The following is a 22132-nucleotide window of genomic DNA, read 5'->3' on the forward strand; positions in this document are numbered from 1 at the left end:
TTTCATCGCGAGACATCAGCGCATCACCCTCCACCCCCCCAAGGTCGCTGCTATTGTCCGTTTTTGATCCGAATGTAGCTGCTGTTACCCCTGCCTGGGAGTGTTCGTTCTCTTTCTCGTCTTTGGGATCACCACAACCGCCACCATGTCCGACGGTAGGTAGCCTCCAGATCGCGGACCTTGCTTCTGATGATAGGCTGACAACCCCTTCTAGCTGATTTCGAAGCCGTCCGGAAGCTCCAAGCTGAGCGGAACGCTGCTGCATCTGCGAAGAAAGGTTCTAGGACCTTTGATCCGTCTAGCCAGCGCACTGACAACTCGACCAAGGCCTCCCTGACTGAATCCTTCGATACGACCCTCTACGAACGCGAGGGCGCTGACAAATATGCGGGATACGACATGTCCATCGCTGTCAATGGCGAAGATGAAGAGATGGAGGATGCGGACGGAGGCCACCGTCTGGTGGGTCAATATACCGCGACAAGGAGCCAGATCGATGAATTTGCCCAAGGCAATGGTGTGGAAGAGGAGGACGTTCTCCTAGGACGCGAAAAGGCGGCCAGAATCGCTGACCGCGAGACGGACTATCAGAAGCGTCGCTTCAATCGTGGTCCGCTGACGCCTACACGCGCTGATCCGTTTGCCGCGAACGAACATGCAAACGTGGAAGGAGAGGGCCAGACCTACCGTGAGGTTATGGCTCTACGTGAGCTTGAGAAAGAAGAAGAGCGTGTTCAGAAGCTGATCGCAGAGAAGCAGGCCCGTGGAGAGGACGATGTTCAGGAGCATGAGGCCACCTTGAAGTCGGAGGACAAAGAAAACGCTGAAGCTGGCTCGACCGTTTCGGTCGCCACCGGTCGCAAGCGTAAACAACGGTGGGATGTGTCATCCGAGCCTACTGAGTCGGCTGAAGCTGAGGCCCCGCAGCCCGCAGACACCAAAGCCAAGAGATCTCGCTGGGATCAAACGCCTGCGCCTGCTGTTCCTGGCGCCGCCGCCGAGGAAGCTCCTAAGCGTCGTTCTCGATGGGATCAAGCGCCGGCCATTGCGGCATCCACCCCTGTGGGTAACCAAGGGCTTGCTACCCCGATGCATTCTTCTCAAGTAGGTGTGCCTATGATGCCCACCAGCTTTGGAACTGATATCTCTGCGCGCAATGCTCCTCTGTCTGATGAAGAACTTGACATGATGTTGCCTTCGGAGGGCTACAAGATCCTCGAGCCTCCTCCGGGCTACGCCCCTATTCGGAACCCCGCCAGAAAGCTTATGGCGACACCGGCACCAATGGCCAGTGCGACGGGAGTCGGAGGTTTCATGATGCAGGAGCCAGAGAGCGCTCGTGCGATGGGCAAGCAGCTTCCGACCGAGATACCCGGTGTTGGTGACTTGCAGTTCTTCAAGCCGGAAGATATGGCCTACTTCGGAAAACTTATGGAAGGTGGGGACGAGAGTGCGATGTCCGTGGAGGAGTTGAAGGAAAGGAAGATTATGAGACTGTTGCTGAAAGTGAAGAACGGCACTCCGCCTATGAGGAAGACTGCCCTGCGTCAGCTCACAGACAACGCGCGGCAGTTCGGTGCCGGTCCCCTCTTCAACCAGATTCTTCCGCTTTTGATGGAAAAGTCCCTTGAAGATCAAGAGCGCCACTTGTTAGTCAAGGTTATTGACCGTGTCCTGTACAAGCTGGATGATCTCGTTCGCCCTTATGTTCACAAGATTTTGGTCGTCATCGAGCCCCTGCTCATTGACCAAGACTACTATGCTCGTGTCGAGGGTCGTGAGATTATTTCCAACTTGGCCAAGGCGGCTGGTCTTGCCACGATGATCAGTACGATGCGTCCCGATATTGACCATGTCGATGAGTATGTCCGTAATACGACAGCTCGAGCATTTGCTGTCGTTGCTTCTGCTCTTGGTATTCCTGCACTCCTACCCTTCCTTCGTGCTGTGTGTCGGAGTAAGAAGTCGTGGCAGGCCAGACATACCGGTGTCAAGATCGTCCAGCAAATTCCTATCCTCATGGGTTGCGCCATTCTTCCCCATTTGAAGGGTCTGGTCGACTGCATTGCCGACAACCTCAGCGACGAACAAGCTAAAGTCAGAACCGTCACTGCCTTGGCCGTGGCTGCTTTGGCTGAAGCTGCCAACCCGTACGGTATTGAGAGTTTCGATGAGATTCTCAACCCCTTGTGGACTGGAGCTCGGAAGCAGCGTGGTAAGGGTCTGGCAGCCTTCTTGAAGGCCGTTGGTTACATCATCCCTCTCATGGACGAGGAGTACGCCAACTACTACACTAGTCAGATCATGGAGATCCTTCTGCGTGAATTCTCCTCCCCCGACGAGGAGATGAAGAAGGTTGTCTTGAAGGTAGTATCGCAGTGTGCTAGCACTGACGGTGTGACAGCCAGCTACCTGAAGGAACACGTGTTGACCGACTTCTTCAAGAGTTTCTGGGTGCGTCGTATGGCTCTGGACAGGAGGAACTACCGCCAAGTTGTTGATACGACCGTGGACCTCGGCCAGAAGGTCGGCGTGGGTGAGATTCTGGAGCGTGTTGTGAACAACCTCAAGGATGAGAGCGAGCCCTACCGGAAGATGACTGTGGAGACCGTGGAGAAGCTTATTGCAGCCCTTGGAGCTGCTGATATCTCCGAGAGACTGGAGGAACGACTCATTGATGGTGTTCTCTATGCTTTCCAAGAACAGAGCATCGAGGACATCGTGATCTTGAACGGTTTCGGAACAGTGGTCAACGCCCTGGGCACTCGCTGCAAGCCTTACCTCCCTCAGATTGTCAGTACCATCCTCTGGCGGTTGAACAACAAGTCCGCCACGGTCCGTCAGCAGGCTGCGGATCTGATCTCGCGTATTGCAATGGTCATGAAGCAGTGTGGAGAAGACGCTCTGATGGGCAAGCTTGGTATCGTGCTCTACGAATACTTGGGTGAGGAGTACCCCGAGGTGCTTGGTTCCATCCTTGGTGCTCTCCGTTCGATCGTCACTGTCGTTGGTATCAACCAGATGCAGCCTCCTATCAGAGATCTGCTGCCTCGACTCACTCCTATCCTGCGTAACCGTCACGAGAAGGTGCAGGAGAACACCATTGATCTGGTCGGTCGTATCGCCGACCGTGGCCCCGAATCGGTCAACGCCCGTGAATGGATGCGTATCTGCTTCGAGCTGCTGGACATGCTGAAGGCTCACAAGAAGGGTATCCGTCGTGCTGCCAACAACACATTCGGTTTCATCGCCAAGGCCATCGGTCCCCAGGATGTGTTGGCGACGCTGCTGAACAACCTTCGTGTCCAAGAGCGTCAGTCCCGTGTCTGTACTGCCGTCGCCATCGGTATTGTGGCTGAGACTTGTGCGCCTTTCACCGTCCTGCCGGCCCTGATGAACGAATACCGTGTTCCCGAACTGAACGTCCAGAACGGTGTGCTCAAGGCCATGTCCTTCTTGTTCGAGTACATTGGCGAGATGGCCAAGGATTACGTCTATGCGGTCACGCCTCTCTTGGAGGATGCTCTTATCGATCGTGACCAGGTGCACCGGCAGACCGCAGCCAGTGTTGTCAAGCACATCGCGCTGGGCGTGGTTGGTCTGGGTTGTGAAGATGCCATGGTGCATTTGCTGAACCTGGTGTTCCCCAACATCTTCGAGACCAGTCCCCACGTCATTGACCGTGTCATTGAAGCCATTGATGCGATCCGGATGGCAGTTGGCACCGGTGTGGTCATGAACTACGTATGGGCGGGCCTGTTCCACCCGGCGCGCAAGGTGCGCACGCCATATTGGCGACTGTACAACGATGCGTACGTGCAGAGTGCGGACGCGATGATTCCCTACTACCCCGGCCTGGAAGATGATGGTCTGGACCGGACTGAGTTGTCTATCATAGTTTGAACAAAAGCCATCCAGCGCGTGTTATTTATCATCACCTTCTCTGTCTCTGTACCCTTTTTCTGCCGTGTGCTTTTCCATCTATCTTCAACATATTGGGGCTTGTTCAATTACGGTGTTTCTCTGGCGGGATTTGGCGTGTCTGAACCATCTTTATCTAAGATATAGTAGTCTATGGCAATATCCAACATTTCAACGTTCAATTTAATTCTATCCCGTTTACTTTCCTTCAGACACTTTCTGTAAGCCAATTCAGTAGCCAATGGAACTGATTGAAACGATCGATCTCTCTGTCCCCGATCGATCCTCGACTACTTTCTCCCCGCAATTCCAGCGTGGGGAGCACCCGCACTCAGACTCCGCGCATCATGCCATGCGATCGTTAGTTTTCGAGATCCGAGTTACTCTCCCGATCACTCCAACAAAGCTATCCATTTTTCTCCCTAACATTCCTGTGCTACTCCGATGACATCAGGCAGCACTGCCCAGACCGACCGGAAAGACTCCCTCCGCCTTCTCCCGTGGCACCGACGGAGCATAACTCTCCGTTTCCCAACCGCCATCCCATCATCGGCACCATCCCCGCCGTCTGTTACTACATACAAAGCCGCAGGCAACTTGAGCACAGATCCCAGAGCACTATGTATCTACTTGATGCGATGATCATCACTCTCCTCCCCTTGGCAGACTAAATGCACTAATGCTCTTCTCTCTTTGACGCATACACGCACGCACGCACGCACGCACAGGCACATACACACACAATCAAATCTCTCTAGCACCATGGCTCTCCCCTCAGAATGCGATGTGCTCGTCATTGGCGGCGGTAATGCCGGTTTCTGTGCAGCCATCTCGGCTGTCCAGTCTGGCGCAAAACACGTCTCTATCATCGATAAATGTCCGGAACAATGGGCAGGAGGTAACTCCTACTTCACGGCGGGGGCGATGCGTACCGTCCACGGCGGATTGCCGGATCTGCTTCCCATCGTGAATAATGTCGATGCGGAAACGGCGAAGAAGATTGACATGAAGCCGTATACCGTGGATGACTTCACGGGCGATATGATCCGTGTTACAGGGCGGCGCACCAATCGCGAGCTCTGCCAAACACTCGTCAATGAGTCGAACTCGGCGATCAAGTGGCTGGCGAGTAATGGCGTGCGATTCCAGCTCTCTTTCAACCGACAGGCGTATGAAGTCAACGGTCGGCTCAAGTTCTGGGGTGGTCTTGCGCTGAAGACTCAAGACGGAGGCAAGGGTCTCATTCAGGATCACTTGCAAGCAGCCCGGAGACTGGGGATTCAAGTCTTCTTCTCGACCGCCGCTCAGAAACTAGTAACAGACCCGGTCTCTGGGGCCGTGACGTCCGTGGTGGTTTCGCATCATGGCCGCGACCAGACTATCCAGGCTGGAGCTGTGATTCTCGCGGCCGGAGGCTTTGAGGGTAACCCGCGCATGCGCGCGCAGTACCTTGGACCACACTGGGACGTAGCGCTGGTGCGCGGCACGCCCTATAACTCCGGGGATGGATTCGAGATGGCGATCCGGGATGTCTCAGCCAAGCAGGCGGGCAACTGGTCGGGATGTCACTGTGTGGCGTGGGATGCTAACGCACCGGCCGATACGGGCGACCGGGAGATCTCCAACGAGTTCACCAAGTCCGGGTATCCGTTGGGCATCATGATCAATCGGCAGGGAAACCGGTTCGTGGACGAGGGGTCGGATCTGCGCAACTATACGTATGCGATGATCGGACGCCAGATTCTCAACCAGCCCGGCCACATGGCGTTCCAGATTTGGGATTCCAAGATGATCCCTTGGTTGCGATCGGAGGAGTATCGGCCGGAGGTGGTGCAGCATATCAGCGCTGCCACGATCAGTGAGCTGGCGGAGAAGTGCGCCGAGTTTGATCTTGAAGATAAGAAGCGCTTCGAGCAGACCGTCCATGACTATAATAAGGCGGTTTATGAGCGCCAGCGCAGGCATCCCGATGGGAAATGGGACCCGGCTGTCAAGGATGGACTTACCACGCAGTCTGAGGGCTTGGAGCTGGCAGTGCCCAAGTCTAACTGGGCGCTTCCTATTGATCAGGGACCGTTTCTGGCTGTTCGAGTCACGGCGGGCATCACTTTCACGTTTGGTGGACTGGCGGTGCGTCCGGAGACAGCCGCGGTGGTGTCGTCGACGACGAACCAGGAGGTGCCGGGGTTGTACTGCGCGGGCGAGATGCTGGGAGGACTGTTCTATGATAACTATCCTGGAGGCAGTGGATTGACGTCGGGAGCTGTCTTTGGACGACGAGCTGGTCGGGCTGCGGCGGCGAGAGTGTCGAACCGACAGGCACGGTTGTAGTATGCTATAGTAGAGTATGCGATAGGATGTATACAAGTGAGTGCTTGGTAGCAAACATATAGTAGGAATAATATATTATGTTTACATCTACATCTAACAGACTTCGATATCATAGATCTTACTAGTACTAGTATCATGAACCACTCTAAGCAGCGACACCTACATTGGAATATTGCAACAATGACCCAATATATAAATATCCCCAACCATATAAAATATACTACCAACTAAGAATCACATCCACTACTATCTAATTCCCACATACATTCAACAACCGAACTACAACGAAATATCCCTACTCCAGAAAAACACATACACCACACTCCCCCTGTACAGACAAAACTCCCCTCCTACTACATACTACACCTGGCAATCTGGCAGTGATTGTGTAACCAGCCAGCTGCACCCATATCCAGGAACAGAAAAGACAGTAGTAAAGTTAAAAAAGCAATGAGGTCATTCCTCCCTTGCCATTCTCCATCTCCTCTCACCATCAACCACATCACAATAATAATCGTTATTTACAAAAATACGACATCAACCCACACCCCCATCACCCAAAACGCACGAACCACCAACCACCATCTGAACAATCTCATCACCATCATCATCACCATCACGAAAATACAAAAACCCAAATCCATACACACAAGCCAGCCCACTACCCTAGGTACAGCCCGCCAAGGGCCCCTGCAACCCTGCAGCAGGGCAACAACAACAACAATAACAAATTCCAACAATGACAATGACAAAAAAAAACCAAAAAGAGAACAGTAAGTAGTGACTTTACAACTTTTACTCCTCTGAGTCTAGCTAACTTAACGGAGTTAGTAAGTAAGTACAGTTAGGTATGTTGCCGCGTAAGCCTTCTCCATCAGCCCATGTCATGTGTGGGCTTGGCCCTGCTTGTTCCGTGTTGTGGGGAAAGGAGCACAACCCATTTGGTGGAATATTATTGGTTGGTGGTGATGGTGGGTGGTGGGGTTTACCTAGGAGGTGGGGAGGGTCCGTCAACTAAGTAACTCGTAGGTTGGCCTTTTTGGTATGACGGGATGAGATGATGGATGATGGCTGAGATGATGGTGGTGGTGGTGGGTGTGGGTCTCTTCAGCTTCTTTTCTTATGTCTTTGGGGATTAGTTGAGTTGCCTATTATGGTAGGTCTATGGAGGTAAGTAGGTAGGTAAGTAGTTCTTTTTTTATATATGTTGATGATTATGATGACATTCTTGGTGGGAGGTGCTTTTTCCAATTTGGGATTGTGGATGATTCGGTTGGTTCTATCGGTTAGTATTCATTCTATTGTTTCTATAGATTGTATGGTTGTTTCTAGATGAGTAGGTAGCTGGCTAGTTGTGAAGAGGCTTGAGCGCTGTAACTATTCAGTCAGTGACGATGGTGATGATGATGATGACCTAAGCGCAGTTGAACATCGGAGGTGACTACGATGAATACCTAGTTATTGGTTCGGAGGAGTTGTGTTCACAGTAACTACTGACTGTCTAGACATCAGACATCCAAGTCAAGTAACTAACATTAAGCACAGACATCAACAATACCTCTGTCAAGAGTTGCCTTAATTAACTTCCTCTGCCTTCAAAAAACACAATCGGAAACTTATCACACCATGTACCGCAACACTTCCGTAAGCTAACCTAGGAAGTATAACCAGCAACAAGCATATGATCAATCCCATTCTCCATTCCCATCACTATCACCATATTATCCAGGCACACATGCAGTTGGACTACTGTACTCCGTGCCGGGAAAAGAGAAAAGAGAAAGGCAGTGCATGCAGCTGAAGTCGTCATCACATTAATTGCAATTAGCATTGGGCATACATCTATCTGCATGAGGAATGGAACAAAAAATAAATGAATAATTCATTTATGACTAGGCCCCCTTCTTTTTTTCCTTTCTGAACCACATGGGCCCCTGCTCATTTTTCCTGACTAGTGTTTTCTCTCTCCCTCAGATGCAACCCTACTTTTAGCTTCGGATTGATAGGATAAGTTTTGTGGAAATAATTTCCAGGGTCGTAGTTGGTAATAAGTCAAGGTGGGCTGGTGCGCCATCATTCATTATCCCTTGTTCTGTAGTTAGTTATCTACAATGTTCATTTACGACTTAGTCATGTTATTGTTCGGCATGACAAAGCTTGGTTTTGGAAGTAAGAAAAGGGTTAATTGTTTGCGATTCCGAGGGAACATGTGAAGCCGAATTGAATCCAGATGAGGAGAAGGAAGAGGGTGGAAGGAGGTCTTGGTAGCTAGCTAATAGTTTTGAATTCGTGTTTGTTTCAATCTCACACCCTCACTCTCTCCTCCCCGACCCCTGTAAAGAGAGAGATTAAGGTATGTCGGATGCCCACTAACTAGTTAGGTACTGTAGTTAGCGATGAAGTTAGTGAACCGAAAGAAAGAAGGAAAGAAAAAGACCACGACACGAGCGCTTATGACGTCTAACAGCTTCCTTCTTGGCGTTAGTTTCGAATGCAGGGTCCTCTTATAATCAAGAGTTATATTAATAGAAAAAATTAGAAGAAATGGCAATTTAAAAATCTAATTAATAATATATAAAAAAAGGTCATCAGAAATTAAAAACGCAGATTCAATCCATGGTACCGCTCACACACTACGTACTACTTGCTTGGATCACTCATCAGCAGGAACGCATTGATCAAGCGCTAGGAACTAGTTTGAACCCGATGTGCCGTTGGCGATTTCAAATCGCGGCTCCATTTTGATATACTAATAAATAATTAAATAAATGAAAAATAAAGAGGATGATTGAAATTGGAACTTATTTTGCGCGCATGAACACACACAAGTCGAATTTAATCAACTCGAGACACAATCAGATAAACTCATCCCATCAAAATGTTTCAGATTCGTAAGTCAATAAATGTGACAATGACGACTACTGCTTCTGCGGGATGACATCTGTCTATCTTTAGTGTGTATGATTGATACTCACGAGGACTCTCACCCACGACTGAGTCACTACCATACATCAATCACCTTTTTGTGACATCCCGCCAAGGGGGTGATGCTGGTGGTGGCTTGCTCCACTTCCTGCACACTAGACTCGTTTTTGTCCCGTCGGGGGGATCCTAGAGACGCGGCTGTCGCAGGAAGCTTAGTCGGTTTGATTCTCATTCAGGGTCCTACACTACGGAGTATCATGGCTGCTGATGCTGCTGGTGGCGGTTTTTGGTTTTTCCCCTTTTCGGTGTCCGCCGCCTTGATGTCAATGTCTCATGTGTCGTGCACGTCTTGTCTGGGCTTGTCTTGTCTCAGGGATATCGTCGGAAATCCCCGCAAATGTAGGTACGGATAGAAGTGTTACGTACATCTCCTGCTGTACATACGAATAAGAAGCAGTAGTAGTGTAGGAGGTAGATACTCCGTAGGTGGCTCTTCCCCCCTCCTCCCTCGGGTGGTGGTACAGAGTTTTGGAGTACATCCACCGCGCACAGATGTATGCTGTCAGGTGAGCTGAAGATAACGGTCAGGGATGTTGGCATTAGACCAGTCTGCTTTTACTTTTTACCACCCACACAACAAACCCCTGAAATTATCACCTCACATCCCAGTCGTAAATATGCAGTAGTTAGTAGTAGGAGTCAGGTTCGGGTTCTGCTTTCCCTATGTTGTTGTGTGTGAATAAGAAATTAGAACAAAAAGAAAAAACATCTAGAACGAAACAGGACATTGCACTGGCGCTTGGATAATGTCATTGTTATTATTAGAACCATTTAATAAAAAAGAAAAATAAGATTGTTGCGTTCGAGAGAGCTGGCAATAAATACGCCCTTCCGAGAGAAGCGTAGTCTCTTTGGCAGCAAACGGTGGTGGCATCCATCCATTGCCCTTCCGTAACTTCCCACGGAAGAGGGGGAAGTGATATCATGGCCAAGCCAACCAGAGCTCAGTTACATGTTCTTGAAGAGTAAACCCGGTGGAGCCCGGTCTGGCGTTAGAACTTCATTTTTGACCAACCCTTTCGACAGGGCCAAGAAATGAGCCGGCGCGTTTCAGGTGGCTGCTAGCCCGCAACCCTGAGAGTGGCAGTGTCCTGGTGGGTGGTGGAGCCCGCCAGGATCGCACGCAGGGATTCTGGTCAACGGGCTTGCGGGGTTCAGAATGGAGGCCGATACGGGCTTTAACTTCTTGACTTATGGACAGAGTTAATTAGAGTTGTTTGGGTAATGTCTATCTTTTTCATTTGTCTGGTTTAGATTCTATCTGTAACTAAGCGAAAAGCGAAAACAAAACCTACCACTGTGCTGGGTAAGTACTTACAGAACGTTCTGAATAAGATGATTTCTAGAGTAATTTTTCGAAAAAAAGCAGGTTTGCATGGCCTGCGCGCTGCGTAAATTATATCCATCCAATAACCATGATAATTCGATATTATGAAAGCCATGACAGAAGAAACCCTTGCTGACAACAAACCATATACTGAAACGGGGAAAGCACCATCCCAAGAAGGTATAGCGCTGTGAGATGTGCACGCGTCAGCTCCTGTGGGGCCCCCTCTATGATTGGGTTATCTGTATGAGCCAAGCTCGGCTATCGACTATCTGCCGTCCCCCGGGGATGTGGTTAACATGCCCTCCCTGCTTTTGCTTAGTCCAGGGATTGAGAAAATTGAATCATAGCGTGGTTTGCCAATAGCGTGACTGGTGATTTCTGCTTGTTGCGTTTGGATCTTAGTTTGCACGCTAAACCAGACCTGACCCGCCCATGGCTCAGCTCCTCTCTCTACCTCTGTACCTTCTGTTGGATGGAGTTACTTCCCACCGAGGCTTGCAAGTCCTCATTCTAGGCATGTATGTATGCATGTACAGGCAACGGAATCTTACGGCAAATGCTTTTGCTGCTTACTTTCTTTACCTGCGACGCAGATTGCTTAACTTCTTACATTTCCATCGGGCTGTAAATTAAGCGGATGTGGATCTCCCGAATGGTTTGAGTCGCGGTGGTATATCGGGGTAGGGAACCAATCAGGAACCCAATTGAACGACTCAGGTTCCTCTGACACATTGCTATTGCAATTGCGCAATAGTTAGTGAGTGGGACACAAGACAGGAACACACAGACACATCTAGAGCACCTCCGTAAATTGGTTAGAAAAGTAGTCAAGAAAGTACTAACAACAGTAAGTAAGCAAAGCAAAGCAAAGCGCAAGTAGTCCAGTTCCCTGCCGCACGGGAACTGGATTTTCTCGCTTTGCCGCGATTGATCGATTGATGGATGACCTTTCATTCTCATCTTGGCGGGGCTTCCCTTTTCGGGCTGTGGTCCAACGCCACTTTTACCCGTTTAGGATTTTTCTTTTTTTCGCATTTCCCATTTTGAATTTTTATTTTCTGGTTCGTCCCTAAGTCAGCCAGTCCCTCTCCATCCACATCCGCGGACCCATGCAAGCCCCAAAAAGGTTAGCTCACTAGGGGACAACGCGGGAGGGGGAGGACGGAGGGGGTGCGAGCGAGTGGGCTTGCGAGCTGAGTGGATGAAGAACCAACCAATTCGAACGATTGGACAAGGGATCCATCGCTAATGGGGGGGTCTGTCAAAAATTTGGGTATGGGCTGCCACGGGAACGAACCACTCACTGATTTGTACCCATCCTCCTCCACCACCACCACCATCACCATCACCTCCAATTAACAAACCTTCACAAACCCCCATCTAAAATGACTCCAAAAGTGAATATACGCCAGCACGCCGCGCCTGCCCTCCCCCCATCTTCCCTCCCCGACCCAAAATTCTGCTAGTTAGCTAGCTAGTTAGTTAGTAGAGATACCGATCAAACCAAACTATAAAATCTCATCTCATTTAGGGTTCCCGAGTTACGAAGTGGAAAAAAGAAAAGAAACTGGCACGCCAACGCCAACGCTACACCTAAAATTGCAAAAGAAGATTCATGGAAAGTTCACTTCATGTTCTAGTTACTGTTTAGCATATATTCTTTTTGCCTCTTCGTCTTGGTCCCCACGTCCCATGGCTATACTACTTACTATTCAGCTCCGCTATTCGCTGTTCTTGTGGTCTTAATTTTGGGGTTCTTTTTTTGGTTTCCCGCGGGAATCTCGAGTATCTGGTTTTTTGCTCCTAGGGAATAATAGGAGGGATTTTCGTTGAGATACATCGATGCGATCTATGGATACCATCACAGATGGAGCTAAAGTTAAGTTTTGTAGTAGTGTTTTTTTTTTTTTGTTTTATATCTCGCTTTATACTTTCCGTGGATGGTTCACTACTACTAGTACTGGGGTGTAAAATAGTAGTAGTTTCGTATGTACTCGTATCTATGGCACATGATACAACTCCCATACCCTCATCATTTGTTTTCTTTACGTTGAAACAAGAATCTAAGCGCGCACACTAATCTTACGTACCCTCTTCTTGTCCCCTTCCTTCCTTCCTTCTTTAAGTATGGTATAGTCTGACCTAAGAATGCTATACTTACATCTATACTATACCTACAGTAAGATAGGAGCAGCAAAAGTAAGCCCAAAACGCCATCATGCCAATCAACGACGATCTGCCGTGTGGGATCTGCCAAGAAAGAAGCCCCGTGCAGATTGACAGATGGTGTTTTTTTTAAAAAAAAAAACCCCCCCACGAAAATAATAATAAACAAAAAAAAAGGGGGGGGGAGAAAGAAGGAAATGCCTGACTCGTTGCCCAGCTTCTAGGTTGATAAATTTGATTGCTAATGGCTGCTATGCTTACTTAGGGTTATTAGCTCGACTCCATAGTCCTACTGTAGTGTATGCTGCTACTGGATACTTACTGCTTGGCTTTGCTGTGTGGTAGGTAGGGGTCCGCAGTTTGAATGATGATCGTCCGTGTTCCTGAAGAAAATGGGATTTTAGATTATTGCTTCGATGTTGGCGTGGGTTGGTGATTGGGAGAGAGAGAGGGGTGCTTGGTGCCACTTATCTATCTATTGATCTAGCTAGCTAGGTTAGCTAGCTGGTAGCTGGCTGGCTATTTATTGCCGACGTCAGAATGATCGACGAGATGCCGAGTTCAAGATTGTTGATGATGGTCGTGATGTTCTATCTGATCGGAGTGGAATGGTAGATTTAGTTTACACTACTGCTACTGCTACCTGCTTGCTGGCAATCATACAGTAATCAACTCCATATCAATGCGTAGTATACAGTATTCAAGCATCTTGGTAAATATTTCTATTTCCCCCCTCTCCTTTCATCTCGGAATCCACGGAAATGTTCTTGGTTCTATGTCCCTTGGCGCCGATAGTCAAGTGTATAGCCAGTCTAGACGTTCGTTGTTTATCCACCGCCCAGTGAAGAAGCGAAATTAATAAGTCCTAATTATAACAACACGATGGATATGAACTCTCCCTAAGGTGGAAGAATGAATGGATTCACCGGCAACGATGGAGTACACCAACCATCTAATTAGCGAGAGGTGCAAGGGCCCTACTACCTACCCACCGCAAGTAGTCTACTTCCTGTGTATGGCTCATATCCAATTGGCGATACTACTACTACTGCCCATATGTTGGATGTGCTCCATGCTTTGCGTCGATGCTTCTGTCACCAAAGTCAAAAGCGCGGAAACTTGGCTTCGGGGGGAACAGACTACCGTCCAATCCCGGAGAATAGAGTGTCTTTCCCCGAGAGTTTCAATTGGTTTTTGTAAATTTTTCTTTTGTTCCTTCTGCTCAAGCCATAATTTTTCGCCACCGAACTAGTGATGCTTTGCCTTCTCAACCGACAGAGTAAATGAGTACGTACTAAGTAGGCTGGAGCTATACAAGACAGAGACTAAGGTAGGTAAGTAGGGGAAAAGAAGGCTGGCTGTAAGGCCAGACCACAAAGCCAAACAGCAAATGAGGAAGGCGTAGCGGTTCCGTTCCAATTGGGTCCCGACTCGGTACGAGCTGACTGACTGACTGACTGATTTAGTTCGGTTTTTTTTTTTTTTCTTTTTGCAGTGAGCAATTGAGAAAAGGGTTCCCCACCGGATTACCCGATCGGGACTCCCCGCAATTTTTTAGGGGAAAAAAAGGGTCAGGACGGGCCCCCTCCCACCCCCTCAAAGTGGGTTGTGGCTGATGATTGGCCGACCGTTTCTGGGTCCAGTTACGCGTTTTTGGGGATGATGTGCCGTGTCAAGGGGGTGGGTGCGCTTCCTCATTCGGTAGTTTACGAGCTGCCGGGATAGGCTTAGGTGCAATCCCTGCAAAAGAGGGCAAACCTTATGCCGCTAAGGCACGGATTTGATGGGAACTTACACAAAGTCTCGCCGCTGAGTATGGAGTCTATCTATCAATGGACTGAGTCGAGGTGAGCGTTAGTTAGTGTTGCTGCTGCTGTTGCTGGGCCCCTCCCCTTACCCTTCCCCTCCTCCTCCTCCCCTCCCTCCCCTTTAGTTGTTGTTGTTGGAGACCCCGGGGGGTGGTGGTTGACAGCCATAAGAAAAGCGGTGAGATCCGGATGGTTGGCGCTCTACTTGGGTGGCGTTTTTTTCCTTTTCTAAAAAGGCACGGTTCCGCCCAGGAAAAGCGGATCCGGCGGTCAAGAGGCAAATCAGCCAAGCCGGGAGCTGGGCTTTTCAAACAAACACCCCCTCCATTGAAAGGAACGGAACTGGACCTTCAAGTTTGTGTGACCATCTGAAGCTGCGTCTCAGATGTTGTCGTCGTCAGCCAAAAGTACCTTTTCTGATTTGATCCTATAGTAATCGTTAGATTCTTGTTGTATAGGTTGCCTGAATATACACACATTCTCTCTGTCTACCACTCTGTAGATACTCATCACCCATTCCTTTCGACCAAAAATAGCCCCGAACAAAAATTTCATTATAATAATAATTATTTTTTTTATTCTAACCCAACCTCCAGTTCCCTTTTCCCCCCCCGTCCCCTCCAATCTCGGGTCGCGGGATTATTCTTGCTGAAGTTTACGCAATGCACACCCGCTTGGGCCTCTTCAACTTCCGTGCAAGCCCCCCAGCCCGCGCATACCTATCGTTCTTTTTCCATTTAGCGATTTCGGCTCGCCTCTTCGGGGAATCCCACACCCTCCTCCTTTCTGGTGGAGCAAAGCAAGCAAGCAATCAAGCAAGCAATCCTGGTTGCCCGAGAATGAGCAATTGCGTAGAATAGATAGATAGTTAGATAGATAGATAGGAGTATTTGGAAAGACCAGACAGTAGGCGCATAGATCAATTTGCCTTTCTCGTTGCAAAAGAATTTCGTTTACTCTTGCCGGTATTGTTATTATTATTTACTTGCTATAGTAGTTTAGTTCTCTGCGACCGTAGAGTGTAAGTAACTAGTACTGTAGTTGAGGTGTTTGTAAGCGGACGTTGAAGGCATTTCCTGGCCCGCCGCCGCCAATTGCATAATGACTAGCAACAACCCAACCCCGAAGTCGGCCATCACAGACATCAATTACCCGTCACAAGAATGATAAGGGATATGCGCTTATGTTCGTCTAACTACACTACTCCGTATAGTACTATTGAATAACCAAACCCTCTCGGTCTGAAGTTGCCCGTAATCATCATCATCATCATCATCATCATCATCATTATCCTCCATCCTCCATCCTCCCGTTATTTCCGTGCCGAGAAACGGAGCTGAATACGATTCTAGGTTAAGTAAGTAAGTAGAGGGTTGGGAAGCATCATGCGTATGCGTCAGGAAGAGATACTACAGTAGGTAGTAAGTAAGTGTGATCGCGATCTCTATTGGCCCACAAAGCCAAGTAGATACTACTACTATCACAGGTGGTATGTATTGTTAAGGAAAGCATTGCGAATGACCGGGGATGGACGGGTGTGTTGAAACAAGCCTTGGTACAGAATACGTTATTGCACATGAATATGAGCCAGGATTCAGACAACCATTCTGAGACGCTGTCTCATAGGTAGGTAGGTAGTATTCCTCGGCCATTGACTGCAGGACTTTGTTTGTGTGTGTGTGTGTGCGTTCAGTGGATACGAACCAGGAAGGTAGACTACGGATAGAGATGGAGTAAAAAGCAAGTGAGAAGGGAAACTCTCGTCGCACTCGCCCCCTTCTGCAACGCCTCACTGATGATGCGTCCCTTTCCCACCCTCCTCCTCCTCCTCCCTCTTTTCCCTCAAATAGGAACACCGGATGGAGTAAGTATAATTAAAAAAGAAAAGAAGCAAGATATTACTACTACTACCACTTAGGTATAACTGTAGGTTGTAAATTGGAGACTCGTGTGAGAACTGCGACCGGGAGATTTGTAATTAACCCCCCTCACAGCTTGCAATTTCATCCCCAACACCATACATACTACTAATTGGCAGTAAGCACTGAATGTTTGCGTATACACCTTCAAATTGCAGGCTGAGTTCTTCCTCTACCCACAGCCATATACAGTAGCTACTACTTACTACTACTACTGCTTACTACTAAGCTAACATTTGATTGCCTCTTAATGCGGTTGGTCATTTAAAGTAGACGCCTCATAACCTTAGTGGCTAATCCACACCCTGCGCACTGGGACACTTGGTAGGTCCCGGTACCATGTTTCCATCCCATAGTTTCGCCTGTCGACTTGCCATTTTGCGTAAAAGTCCAATTTGTGTCTCAAGTCTGAAGAATTGGGGAGGCGAAAGTGGGAAGCTTGGCCTGGCGCTGTCACCCAGACTTATCCCGATTGAGACGGAGCCACGGACTACTATTGATTCCCCCAACCGCGATGAATCCACTCTAAATCACTGCTAGTGCTAGTAGTTCAAGGGGGGGCGCGCGCGCGCGCGCGCGCGGATGGGTGAAAGGTGTGGCCCAACTTTGTTTCTTTTGCGGTTCCTCCTTTGAATCGATCCACGGGCCAGAACTTTGAGCGTTTTGGAGATTTTCGAACCTTTTTGAGGATTTTCAAGAAAAGGCTCCTCTTGTCGCCCGCATAGCCAGCCTCGTGCCAAAAAAACCGTGTGGGTTTTCCGACCCACGTTCCCGTCGCCGCTTTTTTTCTTCTTCTTTTTCCTTTTTCACCTTCTCTTTTTGATTTCTTTTCGGCCAGCCGCCCCTCCCTATTGGGGCATTTTAGCAATGGGGACCTGTTCTTGCACCTGCTCAATCCGGTATGACGAGAGGATGGTTGTTGGTCTGTAGCCAATGGGAATTGGTCCCTTTTTTTTCTCCCACTACTCCATCCATTGAGCTCATTCGAGAATTCCAGTCCCTTAGTAATGATTTTCTCCAGTTACAAATGTCACCAAGAGTTGTGCACCACGCGACAGCCCCCTTCCCCTAGTAGAGCCATTGTGTCTCCAGTCCCCCATTCAGCTCAGTCCCAGGGATCCGACCTAAACCGGTTCGCGCAGCCATCTCCGATGGTCGGCATGCACGACGAGTGACTCGATCTTGGCCCGATGCATGTGGTCATCCACCAGCATCAATCTAGTAGATTTCCCCTGTCGCTCAGTCCTGCAACCCTCGCCTATTAGGCTGTTATCGTCGAATCGAAGTGTTCCACCCTGTCTCCTGGAGGGGACCAGGAAGAAACTTTAAGTTAAGCTAAGCCCGAGAGGTGATGAGCTGTACCTATCATATTGATCCTTGGTGGTCCTCAACAGCTTCTCTCCCGGGCTCCAGTGGCCACCCTCACAGACCATCGCCCTGGGGGCTAGGATTGTGGACAGCAATGAAAGAGAAAAAACGCCCCAGCCGAACGGTTGCAGAAAGTGGGCGTCCGTCAGTCGGAGTTATGTCCATCGCGGCCGCCACCTCCCCGGCATCCACCTTGACGTCGTTACTATAGACTGTGCGGCTTGGAAACGGGCGTAGGAGTAAGTAGTATTTTGGTACACACTTTGTATGTGGTGTTGGAAGTCTAAGATGAGCCTCTTGGAAGGAACGGCCTGGGTGGTTGGATTAAGCGTGATTGTCGGTAGTGCTTTTCCTGACCAATTGCTATTCTTGGGTGATTTTTTTCTTTTCTTTTATTATCTTTATCGTCGTAGTAGTAGTGCGTGTATGTTCAGCCGCTCATGGCCCCAACCAACAACAACAACAACAACAACAACAAAGCAAAGAGTTGGGGGTTACCAGCTTGAATCATAGTATCTCGAGCCTCTCCGTCTACTAGGACAAACTCAAATCATCTCTTCTCAGCTGCTCTCGCATCCACCAAGTCCTTTCTCCTCTAGTCTATCTCCGTACCAATGATGGGTAATCGGCTGAGTGTTGTCAACTGGAGAGAGTGTGCCCCACCCTGCTGCTCCTGCTTGATGGAGGTGGATGTTGCGTGTGATGTGTTCTATCCTCCTCCTTTTTCCGACCTATAGCGGATTTCAAATTTCTTGAGCTGTGCCGCTAGCGTAGGGCGCGGCCTACCCAGTTCCCGCGTTCTGACGTCGGTGAGAGACGGTTCCTTCCCTCTCACCCACCCACCCACTTCCATCCCTAATAGCGTCAAGTCAAGTCACATCTTTCAGGAGGAGAAAAAAAGGACGATGGGGGGCAAGCTAAGACCAAAGCATGGACTCTCTTGCCCCGTTTCTCGTCTTGCTGGATTGGCTTTAATCCCAGAAGCAAAAGCAGAGCAGAAGACAACTGGGGGACCCAGAAGCAGGAAGCCATGGGAATGGATGGAAATTGGTTTCCAGTACCATGTCACTAGCCCAGCCAGAACCGAGGAAGGAGCGGGTCAGCCCATACAATCCCGGTAACGTGGTCGCGATCTGAATCGGAGATGGTTCCAATTAATTTATCTCTACTATCTACAGTAGTGTAGTGTAGTAGTGTGCTCTTCCTTGGGGGGGGGGAGATAGTACAAGAGTAAGTTGATCACAAGTCTAGTGGCTGAGGAAATATCCGGTGTAGCGACCTCTAATGTATATTTTCTGTTTTGGAGGTCACGTTTGGAAAATTACCATGACAGGGTCTCGTAGCATTTTGCGACCGCAAGAGATTGATTCATCATCATCATATCACCATCACCATCATTAGCTTGGCTATTTTATTTACGGAAACAAATCAAGAACCAGGTTGGCGTGACCCTGAATTGACTGGTTCATTTTGGCACCGCGGGTTAGAGATGAGTTTAGTGGTTTTCTAATTCAGTATTGGAAGTGCTCTCTTCCGCATCGTCAGGCGGGGCGTGTTGGATATTAGTTGTTACCAACAAGAGGAGGGGGGAAGAAAGATCCCTCGCATCCATACAATCTCATGCAAGCACGGGTGCTTGTCTACTACTTTACCTCGATAATAGTCTAGTCGTCCCTCGGAATCATTCTCGCACACCCTCGGGCTACGAGAAGGAGGATTGTGGTCGACTCCGTACCAAGAGAGGCAAATACCTCATGACGGCAGACTCCGACCCCCATATTAATTAACACGCGAGAGCTCCAAATCTGCAGACCACGCAAATTGCAAATGAAGTTCCGGTCCAACGCGTTGCAATAAAAAAGCCATTTCGTCATCCTGCATGACCCTCTGCCCTTTTCCGCAGCAACCCTTCCCCGATATCATCACCTACAGCATCATGGCTGAAATTGTGCAGCAAATGTTGATGATTAGTCCGATCTAATTTGCTCTACTTGCATGAGAGTGCGGGTTGAGCTTGCTAGTTATGTAGTATATGTACTGTAGATATCTGACCACCCAAAAAAGTATGTGACGACAGTCGCCCTACAGTTCGAACCAACCTTTCATCCCGGTCTCTATACTAGTCAATCGGCTAATAACCATGAACTGGTCGGACAAGGTTGCAATACGAGTTGACCTTTCATGCCACGAAAATAATACCAAAGAGAATCAAACTTTCATTGTTAGATCTCTGATGGATGGATTTTCCCTGTAACGCACGGTGCACCCTATCGCATGATACATTTGGGCCTTGCGCCGAATGTTGCACCGCCGACCATGCATGCACACAACGAACCCGAACAATACCTTCGACAGGAAGAATATTTGATGGAAACTCCTGCGCAGAGAGGCATGGGAGTAGTGCTCCATAGTGTGCCGCTGCAAAAGGGTACTTGCTTCCTGTGTGTACCAAGAATCTCCCAGCATTCAGCATGAGCCGCCCCGTTGCGTTGCTATACCGCCTCAACCAGGATCCCTCCTGCTTAGCGGTATTACGGGGATTCCTAGGCCCTGCAGCCAGCCCGCGCGCCCTATGGCCCTCCGGCTACGGCGTTCCCAGTCGGCCAAGTCATCAACTCTACCAACTTAACTCCTAACCACATCTTTACTAGACTCAGATGAATTATTCACCAATCATCGTGCTTGGAGTCTCTGGACTTGGGTCTTGGCTGCTTTCTTGCGCAACATGTCTTCTGCATTATGGCGTCGCAGGACTGCCGCCATTGGCTGCCGACTGTGATATAGAAATCTTAAAGGGGGGTGGGTGAAAATCGACGTAAAACCAACAATTTTTATTTTCTCCTTTGACAGAATGAGTTCGAGGCAGCCGTTTGGCTATTACCCCTCCTCCATGTGCCGTCTGCTGTTCTTCCTTCTCGCCTCTCTTCGGCAGAGCAGTTCAGTTCTGGTGGTGTACCTGTGGTAACATTACCGGTATCGCAGTTGAATGCGCATTTGGATTACCACATCAGCGTACTAACCAGGTACCTGCTAAAAGGCCTGCCAGATCCAAAAAGGCAAAAGAAAAGGAAAAGGGACAGCCAGTCAATCATGGCTAGCAGGTGGGGTTTTTGGCCCACTCCTTTCCTGGGAGCTTTTTTATCTCTAGTCGTCCAGTGACTTCCTCCCCCACGGAACGGGTATACCCTTTGACGTATCTTTGTGATCTGCCGCCACTTCCCCGCTACCTTGAAACACCCTCAAGGGCTCAAGGCGAACCTTGGTCGCTGCATCTAAGCTTAACTCTTGGCGTTGCCTACCCTCCTGCAATCTTTCCCGTTTCCCTATTTTCTTTTTTTTCCCTTTTCTTTTCCATTATTTTCTTTTCCTATTGATCCACACCATCTTCGTGTCTACCCTCCTCCTCCCACGCCTTTCTCTTTTGGTCACTGGTCACTCCCCTCCCGACACGCTACTTTGTATAGACACGGCACAAACTACACCATTCTCTCTTCCCTCCCCCCCCGCCCCCCTTTACACTCACAATCCCTTTTGGGCGTAGCCTACTTTCCTCACCCAGGTTCAACCTACTTGCCTTCCTCTGGAAGCTTGCGAGCCCACCGTACTCCGTAACCTCTTCCACACCCACGCCGCCCCCCTATGGATATGATGAATTCCCGCACGCCAAAACTGCCACAAATGGAGAGTGCACGGAACGAAACGTAGAGTCAAATGAAATGAAAAGAATTATGGAGTAGGTTCTCCATATTCCACAGTGGCTAACCATGAAGGAGAAGACTGTACAGTAAAGAAGAAGAAAAAAAAAAAATTAGGACCTGTGCCTGACTGGAGTTGTCGTACTCCATACGCCATTCCATGTTTCCCTATTGCTTGTACTTTGCCTTTTCTTCTTTTGCGCAAAAATCCACACTTTGTTCACCCCCATTCATTCCGCGCGCTCTCTCTCTCTCTTCCCCTTCCCCTACGTACTTGCGTTCTCTCTACTAACTACGGAGTACTATCTATCTTACTCTCCTTTTCGCTTTTGCCCTTTTGGTCTTTTGACTTTGGGCTCAACGCTCGTTTCTTTTTTGTGGCCGTCCCGTGTCCGCCTCCTAGTAGTTTAGTTAGTTAGTAGTAATTAGATATTTGTTGCTGCTTAGATAGAAAAACTACTTACTACTTAACATAATACTTTATTATTACAGAATACATAGTCATTTGCCGTCTGCACCAGCAAAGGAAAAAGCAGTAGGAGTAATAGTAGTAGTCCTTGTGTCTCTCGTAATTAATATACATACATAGTTACATACATACATACATAC

General features: G+C 48.9%; 2 protein-coding genes across 2 annotated transcripts; both read left to right on the forward strand.

The window, feature by feature from the left end:
* Positions 1–24: 24 nt before the first annotated feature.
* On the forward strand, positions 25–4115 carry BO87DRAFT_355463 (U2 snRNP complex subunit HSH155). The gene is made up of 2 exons (XM_025621338.1): positions 25–155; positions 215–4115. Exons 1-2 carry the CDS (start codon positions 146–148, stop codon positions 3901–3903), a joined length of 3699 nt encoding a protein of 1232 aa, XP_025481507.1. The 5' UTR covers positions 25–145; the 3' UTR covers positions 3904–4115.
* A 243-nt stretch (positions 4116–4358) lies between these two features.
* On the forward strand, positions 4359–6308 carry BO87DRAFT_375043 (FAD binding domain-containing protein). Its single transcript, XM_025622933.1, has one exon. It carries the CDS (start codon positions 4684–4686, stop codon positions 6250–6252), a length of 1569 nt encoding a protein of 522 aa, XP_025481508.1. The 5' UTR covers positions 4359–4683; the 3' UTR covers positions 6253–6308.
* Positions 6309–22132: the final 15824 nt, after the last annotated feature.

Source organism: Aspergillus neoniger, assembly GCF_003184625.1.
Source record: "Aspergillus neoniger CBS 115656 unplaced genomic scaffold BO87scaffold_10, whole genome shotgun sequence".
Lineage (NCBI taxonomy): Eukaryota > Fungi > Ascomycota > Eurotiomycetes > Eurotiales > Aspergillaceae > Aspergillus > Aspergillus neoniger.

Bases quoted from the DNA above. Each gene is read 5' to 3' on its own strand.
- BO87DRAFT_375043 (XM_025622933.1), top strand. From the start codon at position 4,684: ATGGCTCTCCCCTCAGAATGCGATGTGCTCGTCATTGGCGGCGGTAAT.